Below are 26,521 nucleotides of genomic sequence, written 5' to 3' on the forward strand. Positions count from 1 at the left end.
GATCTAACCTCTATCGACATGGAGTAGATAACATCACGAGATATGTGACATTTTGACTCATTTTAACAGGATTTTCACAACGCCATAAGTGATTGTGTTGGCAGTTCTTTACGAACCGACTATGCCATAAGTGACAGCATCGCGAGTTAAAGGTTCTTCCGACGTTGTTGAGCTACATTAGGAGATCCCTCTCATTTTAGTTTTGCATTCACAGAACATTGAGGCACCGCAAAGAATAAAAGAAAAGGAAAGAGAAAGAGAAAGAAAGAAAATAGAGGAGAGGGATCAAAGTTAGTCGCCTTCGTTCGTTGCTTTCGTGTCCGTCGCCATTACCAACCGTCGTCCACCATCCTCGTATCATTGTCTATTTGGTCCATCGTCTCTACCGGTAAAATAGTGTATTTTATTATTTTTTGTTTCTAAAAAATATATATTAGATTGTATGTATAAATTGTATATTGTATATTGTATGTATAAATTAGATTGTATGTGTAAATTGTATATTGTATATTGTATGTATAAATTAGATTGTACGTAGAAATTGTATATTGTATATTGTATAAATTTTGTATGTGTACGTTAGGGAATAATGTATATTGTATGTGTATGTTAGGGAATAATGTATATTGTAGAATGTACAATTGAAATTTTGTAGATTGAATAAGTAAATATCTTTGTAATTTAAATTGTAAATATAATTGTTTAAGAACTAAATTAGATGTGTGAAAGAAATTTTAACAATTGTAATATGTTAGGGAATGATTATTATTGAAATTGTGATAATAATGATTGAAATTGTGGTATTGATGAAAATTTTAAATTTATGATATTGATGAAATTGAAGAATTTGAAACTTTTTATTGATGTGTTGTGGCTACCATACCGTTATGGTAGCCTGTAGTTTATTATTTGTGAACACGAGTTGTTTCTTAGAAGTAAGAGTGTGTTTATTTAGTTAGAACTATGGTTGTCCTTAGTGCAAGATAACTACATGTATTTATGTTCTAGGTGTTTAACGATGGACGAGAGTTTGATGAACATTAGAAATAAGTTATCACTTAAATATAGAGAGTGAGTTTTCAAATTCTTAGACATTGCGAAGTATCATGTCGATGAGTACGGACGGATAAGGTGTCTATGTAAGAGATGTATGAACTCGAATTGGGACTTATTAGGGGGTGTGGAGAGACATTTATTAGCCATTTGAATCTGCCCCTCATACACCGAATGAGTGTATCATGGAGAGCTAGTTGAGATGTATGACACGAACAAGAACAAAAATCATAGAGCACACGTGGAATTGGAGTACAAATCTATCAACACATCCCTTTTTTTTAATCCTAAAAAACCAATTATTCTCGCAATCCAGGCACATCAAGTTTTTTACATCGATGATCCAAAAAATGGTGTCTGCTGGAAGGTTATTTAGGTGATCCAAAATAAACGTATATGGGACGTACTCGACGTGGATGGTGTTGAGGATCAACAACTAAATGTACCCAAAATTGTTGTCGGTCATCGTGTCGCTGATCAAATTGAGGACGATACCCTATGCAAAATCGACGTTGATCCTACAGTGGTAGAAAGACTGATTGTGTGTCATGTTGTTAATGACTTTATAAATGATGATGATGAAAAATTATTCGTTCAAAGCAAATCAAGTGATGACGAAAAATAATAACTAACGAATCACGTATGCATAGTTTTTTTTTTTTTTTTTTACATATTCAGTTTCACTTACTCCCATATGTTCAAATAATTTTGGTTTATAGCTCCATAGGTACTATGTCTCAATTCCCTGTCGGTTTTGATGAGAGCAATGATCTATTCGATTTTATTGTTGAGGAGTTCAATATCATTCTAGGCATGCCATCGGTTGGCGACACATCTGGTTAGTCACCGTTACATAAACAATTATTTCTGCATAAGTATTTTTGTTATGTTTATGAAATTATTATGTTTTCCTATATGCATCTCAACCTATTGCTCCCACTCCTAGGAGACGATAGCACTCTAGAAAACTCGAGCTGGATAGATATGTTCCACAAAATGGAAAGATTCTCATATCTATCGCTCCAGGCCAGAACAAGCCTATCTCGCAACACACCGTTCACTTTAATAATACCACTGATGTGTTAACGCGATACACTTTTTCAGTCTGCTTTCTTAAGTGGGGTGATGTGACACTAGAGTACATCGGGGTCATTAAAGGTAATTTACAGGTAAGTTTTTAAATCACCCATATATATATGTTACCTATATGAATATACATAGACTTAATCTCAATCTATGTGTACTTTTCTTTTACAACGATGGCTCATGCTGGATTTCATTGATCCAACACTTACTCGATTTGTTGAGTATCAAATGCTCACCGTGTGAAGGAGTTTAGGGGACAGAACCACCATCATTTCAAGAAGTTCAATGATCCTGAACAGGCTCATGCCAACCGACCCCTTAAATTGAGCAATCAGATGCAACATTAGCACTTTCTCTACAACCACTACCTCACTCAACAATTTCAAAAGATTTATTACTTTTAATGTTCTCAAAGGGTACTTCATTTGTTTTTCTATGTAACATTTTGATTGTTTGCATGTAGAAGCAATCATCGATGAACATGGCTGCTAGAGCGAAGTAATCCTACAACCACAGCAGTGGCGCCAAGTCGTTTCTACAACGACAACACGAGCTCACTGAACAGCGAGGTCATTTGATCGAATGTATGGAGATCTTCATGGAAACACGTGCTCAGGATGCAAATATAAGTTTATAAGTTGTTCTTTGTCTTGTTTCACACAACAGTTGATTTACAATTTTACTTATTTAACAAAAACTTTATTTGCATAATAAAATGTTGGAACTCTAGTCCCAATCTACCCTAGAGGGTTCTCAATTACTCTCTAGGAATGAGATATGCGATACCGTTTTTGGTAGACGACTGGACTACTCAAAAGGTCTTTGTTGGGGTCCCAAGCCAAAGTCTCGATACGCTACTAGCAGTTCCTCATCTACATCTGTCGAGTGAGAGCTAGCCCATGTCAGAGTGGTTAACAAGCTAAAAACTCGTCTTGAGGTAGTAGAAGAAGAGAGTAATAGAAAGCACGAATAAAGTACTCGAATGATAGAAGCACAGGTTCGCCATATGGAAAAATAGGCTCGCCATATGGAAGAACAGACTTGGCAGATGGAAGAAATGAGAAAGATGATTAAAGACCTCTTCCGGGCTTCAAGAGGAACTTGATTTCATTAAGGTACGTAATTTTCAACTTGCATTCTTTAATTTTATATTATTGGTGATATATTTTTAAACTTAATTTTGAGTCATTGTAGGTTCAAAGGCATAGGGAACTTTCATGGGACATCAATATTTCGATTCTGTGTTTAGTTTTTTGTTTTTAGTTTCAGTTTTCGTTTTCATTATGTGTATGTTATTTCTAAACAACGAACGTGTATTTTGAATTAATTTTAATATAAATTTTATTTGGTATTTTATTATATTTTCGTTTATCATTTTTAGTATTAGAATGAATTTAAATCGAATTCAATTTCAGTTTGCAAACAAAAAAATTAAAATTAAATAAAAGAAAATTAAAAAACATTATAATTAGGATTTTGCGACGCACTTTATACATCACAAATGGTCATTCTGACAACTCGGCATCATCAGCAAGTCTGCTGACGCTGCCTCGGTGGTTCATGTATGTTGATGTATTTGATGAAGTCGGCAATAACCTGTTTGCGACGTCACTATCAGACGTTGGCAATTCCCTAATGCCAATGTGTTGACCATGTTCGCGAACACTATGTTGACAGTAACCCTTTGCCAACGTCGTCTCGTTCACACGTCAAAAGTGCCTTTCACGATGTTTTTCTCACGACGTTCTTGTCAATGTTCGTTCCTACGTCGATTTAACCTCTTCCAACGCAGTCCTAGCTTCTGTCAATGTATCTTTGCGCCGATAGATCTCTTTCTTCTTGTAGTGCATCAGGATATCCTAGACATATCCCAACGTTGTATACAACATCAGGATATGTCTAGGATCTCTCGATGCTTTGTTTGTACGTTGGGAGATCCCAACTTTCATCTCGATGAGCGTTTATGCGTCGAGAGATCCTGCTTTTCTTGTAGTGATTGAAAGTCAGATGACCTAAAATTAAACATAAATGAAAGTAAAAGAACTATAAAACTAAACAAAATATATTTAAACTACAAGGACCAAAATAGTATTTTAACTATCTAATGTGTTATTATATACAAGTTTATTCAGTTTTCATAGTAGTGAAAATATTTTTATTGATGGTACTATAAAAGATTATTATTAAAGGCAATGAGCTTTGGATTTCAAATGCATATAAATTTATAAATACTTTAATTGTTAAAGATTTTCTTTTTATTATTATTATTATTTATTTAGTTTTTAGAATATGATCAATCTAATTGGACAGACATTAGAGTTGAGAGTTGATCGTTAGAATTGATTGCCAAAAACTGAGCAGTAGAGGTAATTGTAATCGAAAGTTGGTCACAATACATGGTCTTGGAGTATGGCTATTAGAAGACAAAAAATGAGGATGATTTGTTTATAGTTTTGAAAACAATTAAAAATATTAAATTAGGTTAAGTGCTCAAAGAAGTAATATGAAAGGTCTGTCATTTCACACCCAACTATTTGTGAAATTCAATTTTGAAAGAAAGAGTTTATATATTGGCATAAACTAAATATAAAATGTGAAATTAAAACAAATGTGTGGTTGGTTGATTGCAAACAATAATAAAACATGATTGATGGTAGAAAATAATGCAATTTAAGATTAGTAGGCCTTAGAGATTTTTGTCACATTATTAATATGTGCATATTGCACATGGTTTTTCATTTTTGTAAAGAAACGATATCAAGAATAGAATAACAATATCAAATTGAAAATGTAAGACTTTTACATTATTTATAAATGGTTCTCAACGGTAAAATCCACATATTTTTCACTACGATAAAAACTCTGTTATTAACAAATCATAATGAAAAGAAAAATAAAATTAAGGGTCAAGGTGAGCATAACTCATCTGTTGTATTAACGACAAACAAATATGTATTTCGCATCCACTAAAGGAATTGATATAATCCAAACAGTTAGGATCTTTATTTGATATAATCTCTTACTTCAGTTCCACTAAAAAAATAAAAATTGAATAAGTAAGATAAAATGTCTATTTTCTAGTCAAATAGATGAAAAATAAGTGTTTGACACTACAAGAAATCGGTGTTTTCTGACGCACAAAACGGTGTCAGAAGAAATAACATTGGGACAGATGCCTTTCCTCGACACCATTTTTCACACGTCTGACAAAGGCGAACACATTATTTTATTATTACCTTTTCTCGACACCGTGAAAGGGTTATCGAGAAACAAGAACCCATTTTTTATGTCTGGGTGTAAGACATCGAGAATAGTTAGCAATTAAATAAAACATATAACTTCTTTCGATGCCCCATGCACAACGTCGAGAACAAACACCCATGTTTCTGACGGCACTCGTCATGCATCGAGAAAGGTTAAAAACATTCCCGATACTATTTATCGACCGTCGAAAATCTTCAAACATTACTTATGTCAGATAGTGATTCTCGACACCCCATGCATGGCGTCACAAATGGTTGTAACTATTCATAACACCATTAGTGATTCGTTAGTAATGTTTCTGGTCATTCCTGATGGGTCATTAATGACGTTGGAAACAGAGGGATCTCCCAACGTTTTCGTGATGCATCGAGAGTTCCCATATAAAAAAGATGTTTTAGTTTTGTGAAACACAGAATCGAAATGAAAGAGGAGAAAGGAAGAATGTTCGGTGAAACGAAGAGAGGAGAAAGAGAGATCGTTGTCGTCGCCACCGTTAGCATGTCGTCGTGGCTCTCCCGTCGTCTGCCGTCGCTCATCCCTATTTGAGGTAAGTTTAAAACTCTAACTCTTAAATGTTAGTTTAGGTTAAGTTAGCTTAAATAGTTTAGGTTTTTTTTTTCTAAAATTAGTTTTAGGATTTTAATGATGAATTAGCTTTAGGATATTGTTTAGGAATAGATTTTGGTTTTTGAAGTTGAAATTTTGAATATGGATTGAAAATTGGGGGGAGGGAGGGTATTTGAGAAATTAATTTGGAGAATTAAAAATTTGAATGCGTGGGTTGAATTTGAAGAGGGGAAAGAGGGTTTAATTGAATATTTGAAAAGGGTGTGGTTGAAAATTAGAGGGGAGAGGTGTAAGGATGAAATTTTAGGGGGGGTGGTAATTGAAATTTTGAAGGGGGATTGAATTCAAATTTTGAAGTGGGTGAAGATGTTTGAATTGAAAATTTGAGGGGTTAGGGTTGAAAATTTGAAGGGGGAGAAGTGAGAGCTACTATTGTTTTAAAAATTCTGTAATTTGTGCTAAGATTCATTTTGGCTATTATACAATTATGTTAGCCTTTAGTTCAATTTTAGTTGTTTATTTATTAGTAGTTTTGAATAATTTTGTTGTTGATTTAGGATGGCTATCATGCAGTTATGGTAGCATTTTTTGTTGTGGATTTGTTTATATTTTTTTGGGTTTAAAGGGGTGGTAGTAAGGTAGCTTGTAAGGTAGCGTTGTTGGAAGGGGTGGGTAGGATGTGAAGATTGAAGTTGTTTGTGGTTAATTAGGTTGTGTGTGTATCCTGCAGTTATGGTAGCCTCCGTAGTTTGAAGTTGGTTTTAGTAAAAATTTTAGGAGATTGTATATTCAAGAAAGTAAGTTTAGGATGTGAGAGGAGAGGAATATGCTTCTAATCAGACTTATTTATGTTTTAAGGACTTAAATGATTGACAAAGGTTGGATGAAACTTAGGAATAAATTTTTCCTTGAGTATAAAGAGGGACTGACCCAATTTTTAGAAGTTTTCAAGTTTCACGTTGATGCCTATGGACGAATAGTATGTATATGCAAGAGATGTATATTGGGGTAGATATAAATGAAGAGGAAACGGAAGAAGGTCGTTTGGAGGATGAAATGTTGAGGAATATTAGGGTAGATATAAATGAAGATACAACAAACATATTTCAAAATTTATTGAATGAAGCACATAATGCATTGTGCCTTGGTTGTTCTGAATTTTCCTCATTGAATTTTTTGGTTAAGTTGACGCATGTGAAGGTTCTAAATTGTTGGAGTAACAAGTCCTTCGCAATACTCTTAATAGCGGCATTTCCAATATGTGGTAGTACTACCCTAGTTCATTTTATGAAGCCAAATGAAAACTTCATAACTTGGGCTAGGAATATGAGACTATTCATGCGTGCAAGTATGACTGTGCATTGTACTGGAAAGAGTTTGCTGATTTGTAACATTGTCCTACATATGTCGAGGCTCGATACAAGGTTAATCATAACAGAGGGAAAAAAATTCCGCATAAACTATTGCACCACTTTCCTTTGGTACCGAGATTACAATGCTTGTTTGTATCGTAGGAAAGGTGCGCTGACATGAGATGGCATAAAGATAAACATGTTGAAACAGATGATATGTTGCGACATCCAACTAATGCAGAGGGATGAAAGCACTTTGATTCTAAATTTCCTGATTTTGCTTCTGATCCACGGAACATGCGTTTGGGGTTGGCTTCAGATGGGTTTAACCCATTTGGTCATATGAGTACCTCGTACAATATGTGATTTGTTGTGTTACTTCCTTACAATTTGCCACCATGGAAATGCATGAAATGGACAAATTTCTTCATGTCATTACCCATCCCCAATCTTAGATCTCTTGGTAGGGAAATCGATGTGTATATCCAACCATTGATTGAGGAACTTAAAGTGTTATGAAATTTTGGCTACATGCAGCATTGTTGTGGACGATAAATGACTTTTCGGTGTATGGTGACCTATCAGAATGGAGTACAAAGGGGTATAAGGCATGTTCCATATGCATGGGTGATAGATCGTCGTTCGGGACACGAGGTAGAATATCCTTCATGGGACATAGACGCTATCTTCCAAAGAACCACATGTGGCGTAGAAGTAGGCTACACGATGGAAAGGTAGAGCGTAGGGCTCCTCCAGTTGTGATGAATGAGTATGAAATCTTAGAACAACTAGATCAGTTGGAGTTTCCAGTTATGAGTAAACATCCTTCAACAAAGGATAAGAAAAAAAAGAGAGTTCTTAATTGGATGAAGAGAAGTGTTTTATTTGAACTTCCTTACTGGTCGAGACTACTGTTACGTCACAAACTTAACGTAAAACACATTGAAAAGAATGTTTGTGACAATTTGGTTGGTACATTTTTGAATATCGAAGGGAAACCAAGGACCACCACAGATTCTTAGCTTTGCGGTATGTATATATGTTTTCATTATTCTTAAGTTCTTGAAATGACATTATTCAATGATCATATGCATATATATGTACTAAACTTAGCCATTTTTGTATCATTGTAGGACTCACGGTGTATAATGGCGTATGAGGCTCGTTAGGAGACGTATTGCTTTCTTTGCGCTTATTTTTTAACGAGGAATATTTTTTATTTGTATTATGAACTTTGTTACATTTTTTTTAATTTCTTTGTATTATGAACATTTAATTTTTTGTTGAATTTGTGTTTGTATTTCGTAGTCTACTAATTTACTAATTTATTTTAAATTGAATCGAAAACAAATGTGAATATTTCAGGAAATAAATTTTACGGAAAAATATTTTAGAAAAAAATGTTAGGGATGCTTATTGCCAATGCTAGATAACATTGGATATACAAACGACGGGCATAGTTATTTCCGACGCATAGCTCATGTCGGAACTGTGGACGTCGAAGATGCCTTGTCGCCAACGCATCAAAGACGTCGGTAACAATAACGTTGAGAGAAGTGTATTTCCAATGCCTTGTTGGTGATGCATCGGGAATCGATCTCCCGACGCGTTTCTTCCGATGGTCTTCCCGATGTCTCTTTCTGCGTCGAAAATTCAGTTTTCAATATTATTAACACTTACGCCGACATTTTTATACACCGGGAGTCGCCCCCACTTCTTGTAGTGTGAAAATAATAATAATTAATATAGTCTAAAATGATTGCATCTTTATTTTGTTGATTTTAATTATAATGTAAACGTAAAAACCAATATATTCTAACATGCGTGTCAATTTAGGTGTTTTTATAAACGTTTACTGTTATTTTATTAAACAATACACACTATTATCAATTTAAATTCTTTATTCAAGTGTTTTAAAAAAGTGTTTAATTTAAATACATAGATGGGAAATGGATATTTTTAAATATAAAAAAATATAAAAACTATTTACAAAATAGAGTAAAATCTAACGTGTCTGTAAAAACAATCTCAAATTTTTGCCATTCATCAAAATTTCTCACGAAAAAATTGTTATTAATGCTCATGAGATGGGAGAGTAAGAATATTTCAAATAACTTTTTAATTTAATATAATATAATAAATTTTGTAAGATATATTCTCTATCTCTCGAGTCTTCCCTCCTCCACTTTTGTGAACAATTATGCAACTTCGTCTGTGTTAATAATCATAACAATTATGCTAAATCTCATTATATATACCAATAAACGTGGAAGACGGAAAAGTTTTGTTAACTCTTGAATATCCATTAGTATTAATGATCAATTGATTGGAATGCTATAAATTTATGGAATGGTATGTAACTGCAATATTCATTAGTGGCAATATCAATTGAGCTATGAATGTATGGAATTGTATAATCACAAGTATACCAAACATCAATTTATGTAAGAACCTTAAACTTTTTTTTCTCCCTTTTCTCACAGGGAGTTTCTCTTTCTATTTTTCTTGCACTTCATTAGAAATTAACTCTTCTGAAGCATAGAAATTAATTAGATAACATTTATGTCTAAAGACAAAACCAGTATAAATGAAAATTCTTTTAAGATGGGTATATTTGACCAAAAAAAAAATCTTTACATCCATATTTTTATATATATAGTATAGATAATAGTTTCGTGACATTTGTTTATACTAGTTCTTAACGAATGTCATGCATGTGACATTTGTGTTTCATTTTCATTTTGAAGTGTCATATTACAATATATAATAAATAATGTTTATTTTAAACAAAGTATGATTATAGCGTGTGGTTGTACCCTCACTTCATAATTATCAATTCATAGTTTCAAGATAATTCTTTCGTTCAAATATACGTATCATATCAATTTAAAGTTCAAATTCTTTTTAATCTTTTTAGTTTTAATTTAATACTTTCAATCTATGTGATTAACTTATAGTTTATATTGATAAAGAGTTATTGGATAAGTTAGATAATAAACTTATATCATGAATCGATTTCAAATCATGAAAACTCATAGAGGACAATTGTAATATGTAAAGCACATTTTTTTTAAGAAAGATTTAGACAAAATACCTAATTTGACTATAAAATTTTACAAATATCTTAAAATAAGATTTTTTTTACTTAATTTGGAATTCACGTATTTTTATGACAATTTTATCCTTATAATTAACATGAATTATATAGGTAATTCGAAATTAAAAAGTATTTTTTATCTTATTTACATTATATTTATTATTATTGTCTAAAATATAACTTCCTTAATTATGATATTAATTAATGTGAAATCTTTATTATTAATGAAAAAATGTTACCTTATATAATTGATTTTAAATTATAATCAAATAATCTTTGAATATGAAAATATTTTTCAAAATTTTATTTCTTAATTATTCATCAGACACTTAATTTCTCATCTCCGTCGTCCGCGCCTGCAATTTCGGTACATCCAGTTTCCTTATTTACGTAATCCTATTTTCTCCATCACTGATTCCGATTTCGTTCTTCACCAAGTCTTAGTTTATTTCATTTTTTCGTTATCCTCGTACTTCCGGTTAGTTGTCTTCTTCAATTTCTCATATTTTTCCTTACTCCATTACATCGTAAATTCCCTAGAACGTTTTAAACTTCAATTCCATAATACTGCATTTAGATATATACCACTTGATATATACAATTTATAAATATATGTTGACGTACAGTTTCCAAAAAATATGATATATTGGTTTTGTTATTTAGTGTATATATACCCCTGCATATATACAATAATACGTATAAATTGACATACATTTACCAAAAAATATGATATGTTAAATTGATTTATGAATAATATATATGAAATAATACATTGTATATTTTATGAATGAAAGGTTGTGTTTTCAATTTGTTAAATTGGTTTATGTATTTTATTTCAAATATTCATATTATACGTAAAAAAATAATAAGTTATGTTTGAAACAATAGTGATTATGTACGAAGGATAGTATATTAAATATAATAAATCGAGGAACTTTGATTAGTATGCTGGAAATTTATGGAAAAATATGGAAATAAAATAATTGAGCTACAAACAGGAATATGAATATTTCAAATAAAATTCTGAAACAACGTACTAAAAGTCTAATAATAAGAAGGAAAAAGCAATTCAATAAAGAAAACTTGCATCTCTTTCAGTTATGGTCAACACGTCCACAACAACAACATTTAACGCGTCTCTTGAACTCCATTTTAGAAGGAATTCTAATATTCTTTGGTCGATCAACTGAACGTTTTATATTCAGTTGGAGGATGACAACTTCAATTTCTGTATTATTGAATATATGCAGTAATATATTTGTAAAAAATCACATAACATAAACATATTATGCAGTAGTATATATGTAAGAAATCAAAGTAAATACTAATCGAATCAGGAAAAAAAATAAAGAAAACAATACGAAACATCAAGGAAAAAAAACTAAACTATAAGTGTCACTAAATACCTGTATATATACAGATGTATATATTGATAACATCATCTGTGTATGCAGTGATATATAATGAAATTCAACTATAATTTATGATATTATTGAATAGATACAGTAGTATATATGTAACAAATCACATAACATAAATATGAATAAGATGTATATATCTGATAAATCACATAATAGAAGTAGATTAAATAATGGTATATAAATGTATATATTGTTCACGAAAACTTTACTAAACAAAAATATGAATAAGATGATCGAAACATGCCGTGATTATTGAATATATGTAGTAGTATATAAATTAAGTAAGAAAAAATTACGGAACATGAGAAAAATTTGTGTATATATTATTGAATATATACAGCAGTATACATGTAACAAATCACAAAGCATAAATATATTATTCAATAACATATATGAAAAATCAAAATAGAAGGAACATTACCGGAATATATGCTACGAAACGGAAGAAGAAATAACAAATTTTTTACAGAAAAAAAAATTATGCTATGAAATAAAAGAATAAATTATATACGAAACAAAAAAAAAAAAGACTAATCGTATCACAATAAACAAATCAGAAGTGAAGAAGAAAGAACAAATTTTTTTTTTTAATAGAAATCGAGAAGAATGCCGACACAGAATTGATGATAGTAAGAAAATAACTTTTGGTTGGGTATGAATTGAAAATATTTGTTCCGAAGGATAATTAAAAATATTATTATCATATAAGATAATAATTTATATCATATTTAAATCATTATAAATGTAATAAATATTACATTAATAAATAAATAAATAAATGTATATATATTAATACTTAAGAAAGTTACAATTAATATATTAAATATGGTCGTTGATAATTAAAAAAAAATATTGTTCAAAATTAATGAAATTTAGATAATAAGATAAATTCGTCTATTTTTTTGTGAAAAATGTTAACTCATTTAAGACTTTTATGAAATAAATTAGAAAGAAATAATATCATACAGCAGTTTAGGTTATTAGGTAGAAATATTCCTTTTTTTTTTAACCTAATATTTTCATAACAACAAAAAAAAAAATCAAATGACTATCAAATGAGACTTTAGGGTTTAGGGTTTTCTAATCTTCTTTTATCAAATTAAAGAATCGAGACATTGCCACGATGTATGTATATTGAAAGACTATCGACTAGGTCAGAGATGGATAGCGCATACTCAACTCGCCGAACTCGGGTGTCGGCTTTTATATCGGACAACATAATTCATAGATGAACTTTCCATTTTTGGTAACCATTTTAATAATCCAGAATTCTCAAGAAGTAAGCATAACATATTATTGTAAAGTGATTATATGGACTTGGAATTGCTTCATTTCATGAGAACTACTTCAATAATTTTGGAGGCAGAAATGACAGTTCTAAAAGTGACCTTTCATAGAACTTTGAATGCATGGAAGCAATTACTCACATGCTATGGTCTCCTCTAACTTAATTTCACATACTTCAGTCCAAATTTTCTTGCATGCCCTTTCCTATCTCTTTTTTTACCTTTTACACCCTCCAAATCTTATCTCTCACACCCCATTAAACACTATAAATACACCTAAATTTAGAAAATTTCAAACACAACCGAATCAAACTCCAAAAAGTTATATTATTCTCTATCGCCCTCTCTTTCCCTTTGTCTCTCCCTAATTGAAAACTTTTATCATATGGCCAAGTCTAAAACCATGAAGAAAAAGAATAGTATCAAGGTCGTCGTCGAGAAGTTGCAAAAGAGCCTATCGCGAGGTCGAAAACCAATTAATGGGCATTATAATGAGGATTTTGATGAATTAGTGGACTCGACCGCGGTCCCGGAGGATGTGAAAGAAGGGCATTTTGCAGTGGTGGCGGTGGACGGGGAGAAGCCAAGACGATTTGTAGTTCCATTGAGTTGTTTGACACACCCTACGTTTTTGAGGCTGTTGGAGCAAGCAGCTGAGGAGTATGGTTTTGATCATGAAGGTGCATTGACAATCCCTTGTCAACCAAGTGAGGTTGAGAAGATTTTGGCTGAGCAATGGAAGTTAGAGTCTAAAAGAGATTCTAGAGATGCAGTTACTTGGGGAACTTTGTGTAAAGCCATCATTCAAAGTTATTGAAACATCAAAAAAGGTTTAGATTTTTTGTTTTTTTTTTCTTATAATTATAAGGGTTAATTCCTCTTGTGGAAATTCCAAAAGTTTTTTCTGTTTGTAGTATTTAAATATTAGCCTTGTGTTTATTGTAAAAGTAGCAATAAAGACATATGTTGTCGGTCTTTGTACTTCTTTAAGATCTTCATTGCACTTTGACTAGTGATTTTTCATAATTAGTTTGTGTCTTAGAGTTTTAAAATAATTAACAATTAATTTTGTTTCATATAAGCTCAATTGGTCATGAAAGACATTATTTTCCTCTTTCAAAACGTCAAGCTTAAATCTTTCTACCCTTTAAGATCTAATTAAATAAAAAAGGTTAGGATTAGTTTATTTTTATCATAAAAAAAACTCTTTATGTACATGAAATTTGGACCGTTCAGGATCCTTATTTAATTTGAAGTTGAAAATTAAAGAGGTTCTATTATTATCATCATTAGTATTTTGTTCTTCTTCGTTTAGATGCCTTCATCCCATCAATATTTTGAAGTCAAGGACAATCTCATTGACGGCACTGTAGAAGTGCTAGTTTACTCCACTTAAGTCGAGCTAATTCAAATATTTTATGGGTTTAAAACTATGAAAGGATTTTGTACGAATTGAGTAATTAAACGGTAGATCAAGTTTTTGTGTCAAACTCGCACTTGGATTACAAAAGTGCCAACCATGTCATCAAGAAGAAGCAAAAAGATTAATTTACCCCTACTAGAAGCTTCCCAGCCCTTCTCAAGACACTCCTAGGCATTACAAGACAATAGTGCAACGTAACAATGCTTCAACTTGACACCACATAACTATAGAAGACATAAATAATTGTCACGACTCTATCGAAAAGATCATTTAAAGAGTGTTTGGTTGGAGTTATTTTTTAGAAGTTGAGTTAAACCGATAATTATTACAGAAGAAAGTAATTAGAGAAGTTAACGCAAATAACGAGGTAAGAAATATAAGTTAAAACACATAACGATGTGAGAAATCGGAGTTAACATGAATAACAAGGTATAAACCTCTTCTATTGTTGGTGCACCCAAACAGTGGGAGAATACTTTTTTTACTCACCCAACACAAGTACGAGTTAGTTGCCAAACTACGCATTATGCTAAGTTTTCTAAAGTTGTGGCCCACTTGCCCTAAAGTTAACACCCAACGCTGTTAGTAGCACTGTGAAATTGTCAAATATTCAAAAGGTTAGATTACTTTCTCTAGTAAGTTAAGGAAAACCCCCATCCTCTCAGCCCCTCTTAACAACTTCTCGCCAGCCTTACTACTTTTAGCTGTACTTTTCTTAGTTTGGCTTGTAATGCGGTGACACGTCAAGAAACATTACCTATGAAAGGGTGCCTTTGGGTTTGCCCTTACACCTATGTTTATGACAAGGTTGAGATGTACACGTTCTCGTTAGGAAGGCTAATAGATACACTTAGTGGGTTCAATAGTAGGTCACTTTTTGAATATCCTTATACTCATTGTTTTCTTTTCAAGTTTTTAAGGTAAGCGCAGGAACAAAACAATGAACAACAAAAAGAACCTAAAATTAAGACTTGGGGGGTTTGACATCGCTCCCGCACATAATCTTCTAAATATTTTATGTTTTGATTTAGGAGTCAACGTCTACCATTATTTGTTTGAAGACTTTTTAAATGAATGCTACATATGATTTCCTTGACAGACATTCGAGGTGCAGACGCTTATTGAATTTTTCAGCAACGCTCCACTCCCAACCTTGGAGTTGGAGAGTTTAAAAATTGATGTTATACATTTTTTTTGTATAAGATGGAGTATTGTGCAATGAAGAACATCAATTTCCTATTTCTGAATTTCGAGGGACTTGAAGACTTAAATGTCAGAAACATTTTCCCTTTTGAAAAATTCAGGAACCAATCCCTTCACCTTGAACCCTCTACTTCTCTTCTTTGTTATAGTCCCAGTATCCTCGCATCATTGTTTTCTCACATTGTACCTCGTGACTTCCCCCAATCAACGCCAGCAAATTCTTTACCAATTGTCGTTGCAGGAGCACTTCCCAGTTGAAAAATGATGAAATCTATTTGAATCTCTCAATATGATTTGCCTTCCAATAATCCTAGATGCAAACTTCATAAATTCATGGCAATCGTTGCAAATTCGAATATTCTTTATGATCCTTATTGGACTAATTCCATTAGGTTTCTTAATCAAACCAAAGGCAAGGGCAAGTTTCTCACTGTGAAAACATATGGATTTGAACTTTTCGTCCTCTCCAACATCATGCAAAACCAGTTTTGTATTAGGGGTAAATCCTTCTTCTTGAAGTTTCCCTATCAATATGTTCAGTTCCTCATATATATTTTCTGATTCTGGATGAGTCCGATCTTCAGATGTGAATCTGTGCACCTCTTTATCAATTTCAATCCAACTAAAACCAGCAAACTTCTTCACATTCTTGCTTTTCATGAGATTCCTAACTGATGCTACATATTTCCATCTACCCATAGAAGCATACATATTTGAGAGCATAATATATGGTACGGCACTCGTAGGATCCAATTCAAAGAGATGCCTAGCTGCCATTTCAGCATTTACGATATCACCCTTTGTTGAGCAAATGGATAGAAGTGTGGACCAAATGAGGAAATCTGGTTCATGGGCCATATTTTTTATTAGACTAACTGCTTGTTCTATGCGGCCTGTACGTCCTAGGAGATTGACCATGCATGCATAATGATCCAAAGTAGGTGTCAGTCCATGCTGGTTGCTTATAGAATCAAAGTACTCCTGCCCTTGCTCAATCCAATTACAATGGAGACAAGCAGATAAAATTCCGATAAAAGTTACATTGTCAGGTTTAAATTTCTGTTGTAACATATTTTCAAAGAGTTCAAGGGCATCTTTATCGTGTCCATTTTGTGCACAACCAACAATCATAGCATTCCATGAAACCACATTCCTAGTTGGCATCAGGTTGAAGACTGACCTGGCATCATCAATGAAACCACATTTAGAATACATATCAATTAGTGCGCTAGAGACGAGCAAATTATTGTTAAGACCAGCAAGAATTGATTTTCCGTGGACTGCCTGACCATGATGTAGAGATGCCAATTTGGCACAAGAACTGACAACACTTGATAAAGTGTAGCTGTCAGGTTCAATATGTTCTAATAGCATTTCATTAAACAACAATAGTGCATCCTCTTCTCTGCCATTTTTTGCATAACCCACCAGCATGGCTGTCCAGCAAACAATATCCTTCTCTTTAAACTCACTAAACACCCTTCTTGCTTCATCTACGCGTCCGCATTGACAGTAAGCTGCAATTATAGTTGACATGGTAACTTGATTAGGCATATGTCCAGACAACCGCATTTGATGTAACAAACCAATACACTTTTCGGGCTGTCCATTCTTTGCATACCCAGATATCATTAAGTTCCAAGAAACCAAATTCTTTTTAGTAAGACAATCAAACAACCACCTTGCCTGCTCAATCTCACCACATTTGGCATACATATCTGTTAAAGTATTCCAAATAAACACATTCCCCAAAAAGTTACGCACAATAATGCTCCCATGAATCTGTTTCCCATACCTCAGGTCCAACAATTGTGCCGATGCATTCAATATACTTACAATCGTATACTCCGTAGGCTCAAAACCTTCCCTTTGCATTCTTTTGAAAAGCTGAAGCGACTCTTGTGGACAACTATTTCCAGAAAAACCTGCAATGGTTGTATTGTACGAAACTGAATCCCGAAAAGGCATTCGATCAAATGTGGCCTTCAAATTCTGGATAGAACCTGATTTAGCATACGCAGAAAGCAGAGCATTCCAGGAAAAAGTATCCCTTTTAAGCATTTTATCAAACAAGTTTTGGGCATCTCGAAGCTTTCCAAATTTTGCATACAAATGAAGTAGCTGATTGTGGAGGAAAGGGTCGGTGGGTTGGAAAAGATGGTGCTCCATGTGAGATTGGAGTCTCTTAGCTTGGTTGATTTCATTTGTACGAACACATTCAAGGACCAATTGGGTGTATGCCTCAGAGGTGGCAGTGCTACGAGAGCAGAGCAAGTCTACTGATTGCCGCAACGTGGATTTTGCTTTCATTTTTCAGTCTTCTAGAGTTAGAATTAGAGATCGATTAACAGTCAATGGTAAAGAAAACACAGAAAATCAATGAAATATACTGGAGAAAACACAAACCATCTTCCCCAGCAGTGGATGTAATTTGGATTGTCGAGTAAAATTAACATGCTATCCCCGTAACCCCGTAACCAAGGTAACTCTTTAATTGAAATAAAAATCAAATTCATGAATACCACTCTCAAACTCTATCACCAGCAAATCATTGCACGTAACAATGTGACTAAACACACTCGTATTCTTCATTTTCGCATATTATGAGTTGTAAATTATCTTTAATTTAGGCTAGTTTAGAGCCTACACTTAGACATTCTATCCATGTGTTCTTCATTGTACACAATAATATTACATCAATAATATAGCAAAGTTATAATGGTATCACTTCTAGGATTTTGTACCTTATCTTCTTCCTAGAGCTGCAACCCATCTCCGCCGTCACCACAGCCACCGAGCTCCATCATCGCCCACCTCGGATTTCGGATTCGTGCTGCCACGCTCCGTGCTCCGTCGTCGAAATCTTCAGGTTCCCGTGGAATTTACTCCAACTTGGTTCAGTTCGATTTAGTGAACCGATTTGATTGGTTTAGTTCATGGAAATACGTTTTGGGTAATTTCACATTAAATCACTAAAATAATTTCGTTATATTCAAGTTAAATCCATACAAAAATATTTTTTTATCCATAATAATTTCCTTTTCTTCTTTAAATATACTTTAATCTAATAAATGTATTTAATGCATAAAATCTTTTCAATATAAATCACATTTTTTTCAATAAAAATCACATCGTATTAAGTTACCAAATTTTGGAGGAAATTCAATTCGTTCAATTGAGTTTTGTATTTGTATGAATTTCATAATAGTGAATAAAATCTTCGTGGCATAATTCTCGAAAAGCAAACTTTACTTCTTAATTAAGCTTGTTGATCTTTTAGGAGGATTGACCTTTTAAACTTGTTTATCTGCTTGGATCGATCTCCTACTTGTTGACCTTGACCTTTGGCTTGTTTATCTACTCAGATCACCCTTTTGCTTGTTGATCTACTTAAATTGACCTCCTTTTTATTGATTTGTATATGGATCGATCATTGGCTTATTGATCTACTAAGATTGGTTTCTGGCTTTTAGATTCTTTCATTTTTTGTGTTTGATGCATGTCGCTATGAGTTTGCAATGCAGAGCGCCCGACGTTATTTCAAAGAAGATGAAAATGAAGTCGCCACCTTTCTTGATTTAGAGGTGTGACTAGACACCTAGAGATTTTTTGTATATTGAAGAGGTATCCAACACTCGTAAAGAGATATAAATTAATCTTTAAAAGATTATTTTGATTTTTAAATATCTCATATGTTATTGATCACCATTATTATGAATAATAAACAATAATTATGAGCGGTAAATGACTATTAGAAAATTTGTTTGAATTTAATTCGCCATCTATTCTTTCATCCCGACTTTGAAAGTTCTATTTTTTCAGAAAATACCTTTGATGGATGATTTCGGTTTATTAATTTATTTAAAAAGTGTGACAAATAAAACCTTTTATGAACTTTTTAAGTAAATTTATGTAAATATAATAAAAGTACTAAATATTTACGGTCCGTATAACAATTTAAGAAAAGTTTATAAAGCTCAATTACTTTTTCATAATTTCATATTTGTCTTTATTGGTTTTGATTATTACTGAACGATTTTTTTTTTTTTTTTTTTGCAATTTATTCTTCTTATCTTTATATTGTTACTTTTCCTTCTTCATATTTTCACTTCTTCTTATTCGCAATTCTTGATTTTCTCTTCCAGAATTTATTCCTTCTTCTTCATCTCCCATTTCATTTTTTCTTGTTGGTACAAGATCTTCCTAGATAGATAGAGATTAACCACTATCACTAATAGATCGTTTAGACGGGATACAAAATTGTTTAGATTTGGTACAAGATTGTTTAGACTAGGTACAAGGGTACAAGATCGTTCGGACTCGGTACAAGATTGTTCGGCCTTGGTACACGATCGTTCGGACTTGATACACGATCGTTCAAACTTGGTTCAGGATCGTTTGGGCTTGGTACAGGATCATTCGGACTTGGTACAAAATCATTTAGATCGGGTACAAGATCGTTTAGACTAGGTACAAGATCATTTAAATTTGGTACAAAATCGTTTACATTTGGTACTAAGATCATTTAGATTTGGTACAAGATCGTTTATACCGAGTATAAGATTGTTTAGGCTGGGTACAAAATCATTTTTGCATGCGTGTGTGATCGATTAATCGTGGGGGTATTTTGGTTATTTCACATTGTTGAGCTTGTGGGTTTTTTTCGTTTTAAAAATTGTTATATACGATGTAAATATTTTCACTCTTTGTTCTATTTTTTTAAAAAAAAAACCTCAACTATATAAGGAAATGATTATCTGTGAAAGCAACTTTAATTTGGTTGTTTTTTTTTTTAATAATTGAACGAAGAAAACATTTTTAAAGAAAACCTATTTTTTAAGAAATAAAGGGAAATCTTATAAAATTTAATTTTTCTCTTAGGTTTGTTATTGTTTAAGAAATTATTTATGGAAATCTTATAAAATTTATAAAAGAAAAACCCCAACTATATTTATGTTAGAATCAAATGTCGATTGTTATTATGTTGTGTCAAATTACTACCTTGAAAATAAAATTCGGCTCGATCTTGGTATTAAATCGCATATGTCAGTTGCTCCCCAAGATTAACATAACTTCCTAACTCAAGTATACACTCACGAGAGTTAGAAACGAATAAGGAATGGGATAAAGAAAATTTCTTGCTCAAAAAAAGAAATCAAGGTTTTTTTAAAAGAAGAAGAACGACACCACTCGAAATCTATTTTCTAAAATCTTTTTTAATATATATATATATATATATATATATATAAAAAGAATCATGGTTTTAGAACTATAAAATTTATTATGTATATAATTAACTATAAAGTGGTTACAATATTTATAGCCAACAAAATAATAAATTACTATTATTATTAATTTCCAATTAAAACATTAACTATAAATCAGTACAATAATAGTCATTTCCAATAATCACCCACGAATGACTACCATTACATTCTAGTTAAAATAGTAATAAAGTATTTTATCTGAGTAAAGAAAGAAGTGGTATAAACTTAAATATGATCAATATCTTTCGATTTGAATTGATGCATAATGAGATGGGACAACAATCTAATTAAAGAAAGTAAGTTACTTTTGAACCTTCAATAACTACGGTTGAGACTCCCATAATATGCTTTACGTCTTAAATTTCCATCGATTTTACAATAAAGTCTATCAAGTAGACCAATCAAAATTGTGCTATTTAAGATCATGCACATGGAACCTCGAGTCAACGTGAAAGCTCTAGAAAAAAATCCTATTGACTAGTTAATTATGAATAAGTACTACTCTACATTTTTTTAATTAAGAATAGAAGTGGAGATTCGAACATAAGATTTCTTGGTCTTCGAGTACATACAGGTGTCAATTGAATTTAACTCTTGATGACAAAAAAAGAAAAACTATTTGACATTATGAAATAAATAGTATTGTTGTAATGCCCCAAAAATTAAGATAATTTTGGAGCTAATTATATTAATTTTGTTTAATTAGATTTAATTTATTGGACGTTATTTTAATTCCATTTAATAAGAATTATTTAATTTATGTGGGAATTGAAATTAATTAAGTATTTGTTGAATGAATATTTAATTTATTAGAGGTTTTGGCTTGTGTGTTTGTTGAGTTTTTGATTAAATGGTAGGTTAAGATGATTAAGTAAAATTGTAGATTTTTAGTGTTGTTGAAGTTGAATTAAATTAAATAATCATGGATGTTATTTTATTAAATCGTAGAGTGGAAAGTTTGTTGGAGATTTGATAATTATATGTATATGTGGAAATATATATATAATTATTATGTGAAAGGAAAAGATAATTATATTTGTTGAAATATAATTATTTAAAGAAAAGATAATTGTATTTTGGAGAAAAGATATTTATTAAGGGAGAAAAAGTAAAATAATTATATTTTGGAAAAATATAATTTTTGTAAAAGGATAATTGTTTTGGAGAAAGATAAATAAAAATTAATTATTGTGGAAGATAATTAATTATTTTGGAGAAATATAAATAATAATTAATTATTGTAAAAGATAATTAATTATTTTGAAGAAAGATAAATAATAATTAATTATTATGGAAGATAATTAATTATTTTGCAGAGAGATAAATATTGATTTTGGAGATAAGTTGATATGATTGGGTAAATATGAAAAGAGAAGGAATTTGATTTATTTAAAAGAAAAATTGATAATTATCTATTAAATATAATTATTAGAAAAAAAGGAATGTAACATCCCAAATCTTTAAAGAGTTTTTATTATGTTAAATTATTTGGGTATTACATTAAGGATTGTAGCCAAAATTTAATTGTTGGGTTAAGATAATTCGTGTTGGAATTTATGAGTAATTTATTGGAGAAGATTTGATTGATTTAAAGAATTGAGGATTTTGGAGGGAAAAGCTAGTTTTGGTGGAATTAGATTTAATTGAGTATATATATGTGGATATATATATTTAATTAATAATTTGGATGATAGCCAATTGCTAATTTTTATTAACCAAGATACTGAAATTTTCTTTTATGATTAATATCAAATTAATTGGAGAATTTTTACTGACAGCTAGGGAGCACCAGCTTGTTTGGCAAAAATTTTCAAGTAAGAGATTCTACTACTGGACCTTCGAATTGAAGTTAAGAGACTGCATATACTTACGATTATGCATTGATGGTAGCTAAGATGTATAATGTGATGCTATAGATGATGATTGATATTATGCTATTGATAATGAATGGCATTATATTGATGATTGATGATGATGATTGATATTATGTTTATGACTGGTAGTATGTTGATGACGACTGCGTTTTGTTAAGAATGATATGATCGATACTTACGCCATGTTATGATGATGTATGTTATGTTACATGCTATGGTTAGGGTGTGCTGTTAGCTTTATCTATTAGAGTTGTACCCACATGGGTATCCCTCACTACAACAAATCTGGCCTTTAATGTCGGGTAGAAAAAATGAAAAATGGGCTTTAATGTCAGTTTTCAAAAGGCGGACGTTTAATGTCGATTTTAAACCGACATTAAAGAAGGAGCTTTAATGTCGGTTTAAAACCGACATTAAACGACCACCTTTTGAAAACCGACATTAAAGCCCCTTTGTAATTTTTTATTTTTTTTAATTTGGTAAAAAATCAAGTTTTCTCTCTCTTACTTTACCTTTTTTTTTTCCTTAAAAGTTTCTATATAAATTCTCCTCCTCTCTTCTTCCTCCTTTGAAATCTTCTAACCCTAATCAAAATTTCTTGCTTTCATTTCCTAGATTCTTTTTTCCATCAACGATTTGAAGATTTACTATGGCCGGTAAAGGAGAAGGTCCGGCGATCGGAATCGATCTTCGAACCACGTACGCTTGCGTCGGTGTGTGGTAGCATGATCGAGTTGAGATCATTGCCAACGATCAGGGCAACAGGACGTCGTCGTCGTATGTTGCTTTCGCCGATTAACACCGTTTTTGGTAAGTTTTATTTTTCTTTTCTTTCTTTTTTTTTATTTTTTTTTTTTATTTTTTTTATTTTTTTTTTGCGCTTTGAGTTCTGGTTCTATGGAGTTTTTTTTGTTGCTTAAGAAATGAATTTTGGTTGTTCGAGTTTGGAGAAGGTATGAACATTTGAAGAAAAGGAAGAATGTTTCAATTTCATGTAATCAATCTCGTAGGAAGATGAGAATGTACGATTTGTTTACAGTCAAAACAGAACTTGAAGAAGAAGAAGAAGAAGAAGAAGAAGAAGATGAAGGTATGAAATTTCTGTTTCCCTTTTATTGTTTTGGAGTAGATAGTTTATTTATATGCATTTGTGGACCAAGTAATTTTTCAGAGCTTCTTTTAAAAGGGATTGTTTTGAAAAATATCAGCAAAATGGTGAACTTCTTGTTTTTATTGTTTCAATTGTTTTTAACTTATAGAAGTGAAATATTTTATTTGTGATTAAAAGCCATCAAAAAGCATTAGTCAATAGCCAAGACCACTCTCAGCGGCGGACTCCAACACAAGCCCTTGGAAAATCTCTGGAAACTCCATTTTCATTCCTAATAATCCTAACAAGTTTGAATTTGGCTAGTTTCCATTCATTTCTCTTCTTTACCCTTCTCTATTTCTCCCCCAATTTTCCCCTGAAATTGATATCCTGGTTCTTCCTAATATCAGCTTAGCTCGGATTGTGGATTGATATCCTGGTTTTATTTATTTATTTAATCAAATAGAAGAGTCACTTTATCTGTCAAACTAACGTTGGTTTTGTATTTTCCAGATGTCGGCCTTGAAATCTGCCAATAAGGAGTTGAAAGGAATGATGAAAACAGTCAGTATACAAGACATAGATGTCAGTAACAATCAATTCTTTTTAGCATCCCTAGTTTTATTTTGGCATTTGTTGAGAGATTTGTGTTGCCTATAGAACTTACAAGATGAGATGATGGATCTGATGGATGTGAGCAATGAAATTCAAGAGACTCTTGGTAGGAGCTACAATGTACCTGATGACATTGATGAGGATGAACTTTTGGGTGGTAAGATTACTGCATTTTAGCTCAGTGTCGATGAAATATATGGTACCTTAGTAATCTTACATTGTGCCTACGTTTTGGATTATAGAGCTTGATGCCTTGGAAGCAGACATGGGATTTGAAACTGAAGCTGATGGGGTTCCATCTTATCTCCAGCCTGACAAGGAATCTAATTTTGAAGGAGAGCTCAACTTGCCTGCCGCTCCGATAGGGCATGCAGCAGTTCCTGCTGGTAGAAACAATGCACAGGTAATGATCGTTGAAAAACAGGATCCAATTTCTGAGTCAATAATCATGAACTTATTCGTTTTAGAAACGATTGTGAAATGAATATTACTTAGATTTACAGGATGCATGCTAATGCCAACACCCTTTTTTTTCTCTTTCTTGAGAAAATTACTGTATAGTTCAACATGAATTATGCATATGCATCTATTAACATGAAGTTACACATCTGTCGTCTGTTCAAGAGAATGTCAGAATTCGTCGGTTCTAAATTACACAGTGTTATTGATATGGTTTAATTTTACCTTCACACCTTCGGCACTTTTACATGCATTGATTCTTTTTTTCCGCTTAATTTGATGGGCAGGCCGAGGATGAATTAGGTTTACCCGCTGTTCCTCGCGCATCCCTTCGAGGCTAAAAGTTGCATTTGTCTCATCTGGACCATCTTTTACCGGGAGGCCAAAAATTGGAGTGAATCTTTGTATACATATTGTGCAGAGCTTATATTGATTCATATATAAATGGATGATCAATTCATCATTTGATTATTTACTCCATGTATTTGATAACAACCTGCATTTGGAATTGTTCCTCCAGGCAGTCTGAAGTCTTTGGCTCAAACTATATATATATATAGGCACATTCTTGGTATCATTTTTGTGAGTTGACATTTCATGTAGTTTATAGTTTATATTGCCAGATGAAACTATATAATGTGTAGGTTTATATAAGTTTCCATTCATTGCAAGTAAATTAGCTATTCCACCCTAAAGGAAATTTGTGTAATTCCTTCAAGTACAAAAAAGGTTGAATGTTGCTACTTCTCATCTGATGAAAAATTACTTGCAGGTGGTGGGAGTGATAAAAAGGTTAAGTGTATTGATAAAAATGAGTATGGTGTTCACCGAGTTCAACGTGTTCCTCAAACAGAAACACAGGGCCGTATGCATACTTCTACTGCTACATTCGCCATCATGCCAGAGGTAAACTATTCCATAGATTCACTATTGAATTGTGAAATAAAATTGTCTGGTGCCTGTCAAATAAGAATTGCATGCCTTAATCAGACTAAGGTGTGGTAGAATATTACCTGAATTTGCTAAGTTTGTCCTGGACAGTTGTCTAAAGTTAATTGTTTGCCCCCTTTCCTTTATAGGTCCCTGATCTGCTACTTATGCTCCATTTTGGCCATTAACAATTATAATGTGAAAAGCCATCTCTCTGTTAAAAATCCCTAGATGATGGATATTTAATGTGGGATGGCTGATTAAAATGTTCTGACATATCACTAGTGCCTTAACATGAAAATCCAAGTGCATATCTATATAGTTCCCTTATAAACTTGCTTGATATTATATTTGCTCGTGATGTTGGATCTCAAGATGATGTGTTTTTTAGAGAGGCTGCTTGAGAATTAGGTACTAGTTTAGCTGCTTCTCTTCATTTTTCACCTAAATTCAAATGAAAATCTATGTCTTTTTTTAATGTTTCTGCGATTGTAGATTAAATTGAAAGCAAGAGTATAATAGTTCTAGTAGTTG

General features: G+C 32.1%; 3 protein-coding genes across 4 annotated transcripts; 2 read left to right on the plus strand and 1 right to left on the minus strand.

Moving 5' to 3' along the window:
- The first annotated feature begins 13,437 nt into the window (after positions 1-13,437).
- Positions 13,438-14,101, plus strand: LOC103501357 (auxin-responsive protein SAUR50-like). Its single transcript, XM_008464921.3, has one exon. The coding sequence runs from the start codon at positions 13,512-13,514 to the stop codon at positions 13,941-13,943; it is 432 nt and encodes a 143-aa protein (XP_008463143.1). The 5' UTR covers positions 13,438-13,511; the 3' UTR covers positions 13,944-14,101.
- Positions 14,102-15,553: 1,452 nt separating this feature from the next.
- On the minus strand, positions 15,554-18,761 carry LOC103501362 (putative pentatricopeptide repeat-containing protein At1g68930). Of its 2 annotated transcripts, none has more exons than XM_051079955.1 (2): positions 18,497-18,761; positions 15,554-18,070 (listed from the first exon to the last, which is right to left on the minus strand). In XM_051079955.1, the coding sequence occupies exon 2, from the start codon at positions 18,060-18,062 to the stop codon at positions 15,975-15,977; it is 2,088 nt and encodes a 695-aa protein (XP_050935912.1). In that variant the 5' UTR covers positions 18,063-18,070; positions 18,497-18,761; the 3' UTR covers positions 15,554-15,974. The 2 variants fall into 2 exon arrangements, with proteins under 2 accessions (XP_050935912.1, XP_050935911.1); XM_051079954.1 differs by having other exon boundaries at positions 15,554-18,073.
- A 4,857-nt stretch (positions 18,762-23,618) lies between these two features.
- LOC103501350 (vacuolar protein sorting-associated protein 60.2-like) lies at positions 23,619-25,634 on the plus strand. The gene is made up of 7 exons (XM_051080322.1): positions 23,619-23,703; positions 23,815-23,846; positions 23,933-23,983; positions 24,497-24,568; positions 24,644-24,755; positions 24,841-25,001; positions 25,345-25,634. The coding sequence occupies exons 1-7, from the start codon at positions 23,619-23,621 to the stop codon at positions 25,396-25,398; spliced, it is 567 nt and encodes a 188-aa protein (XP_050936279.1). The 3' UTR covers positions 25,399-25,634.
- Positions 25,635-26,521: the final 887 nt, after the last annotated feature.

This window comes from Cucumis melo, chromosome 12 (genome assembly GCF_025177605.1).
Source record: "Cucumis melo cultivar AY chromosome 12, USDA_Cmelo_AY_1.0, whole genome shotgun sequence".
NCBI classification, from domain to species: Eukaryota; Viridiplantae; Streptophyta; class Magnoliopsida; order Cucurbitales; family Cucurbitaceae; genus Cucumis; species Cucumis melo.

Excerpts from the sequence above, each read along its gene's own strand:
- LOC103501350 (XM_051080322.1), top strand. The coding sequence starts at position 23,619 with ATGATCGAGTTGAGATCATTGCCAACGATCAGGGCAACAGGACGTCGT. Across the intron at positions 23,847-23,932 it reads GTTGTTCGAGTTTGGAGAAG|TCAAAACAGAACTTGAAGAA; the intron begins GTATGAACATTT and ends ATTTGTTTACAG. Across the intron at positions 25,002-25,344 it reads CTGGTAGAAACAATGCACAG|GCCGAGGATGAATTAGGTTT; the intron begins GTAATGATCGTT and ends TTTGATGGGCAG.
- LOC103501357 (XM_008464921.3), top strand. The coding sequence starts at position 13,512 with ATGGCCAAGTCTAAAACCATGAAGAAAAAGAATAGTATCAAGGTCGTC.
- LOC103501362 (XM_051079955.1), bottom strand. The coding sequence starts at position 18,062 with ATGAAAGCAAAATCCACGTTGCGGCAATCAGTAGACTTGCTCTGCTCT.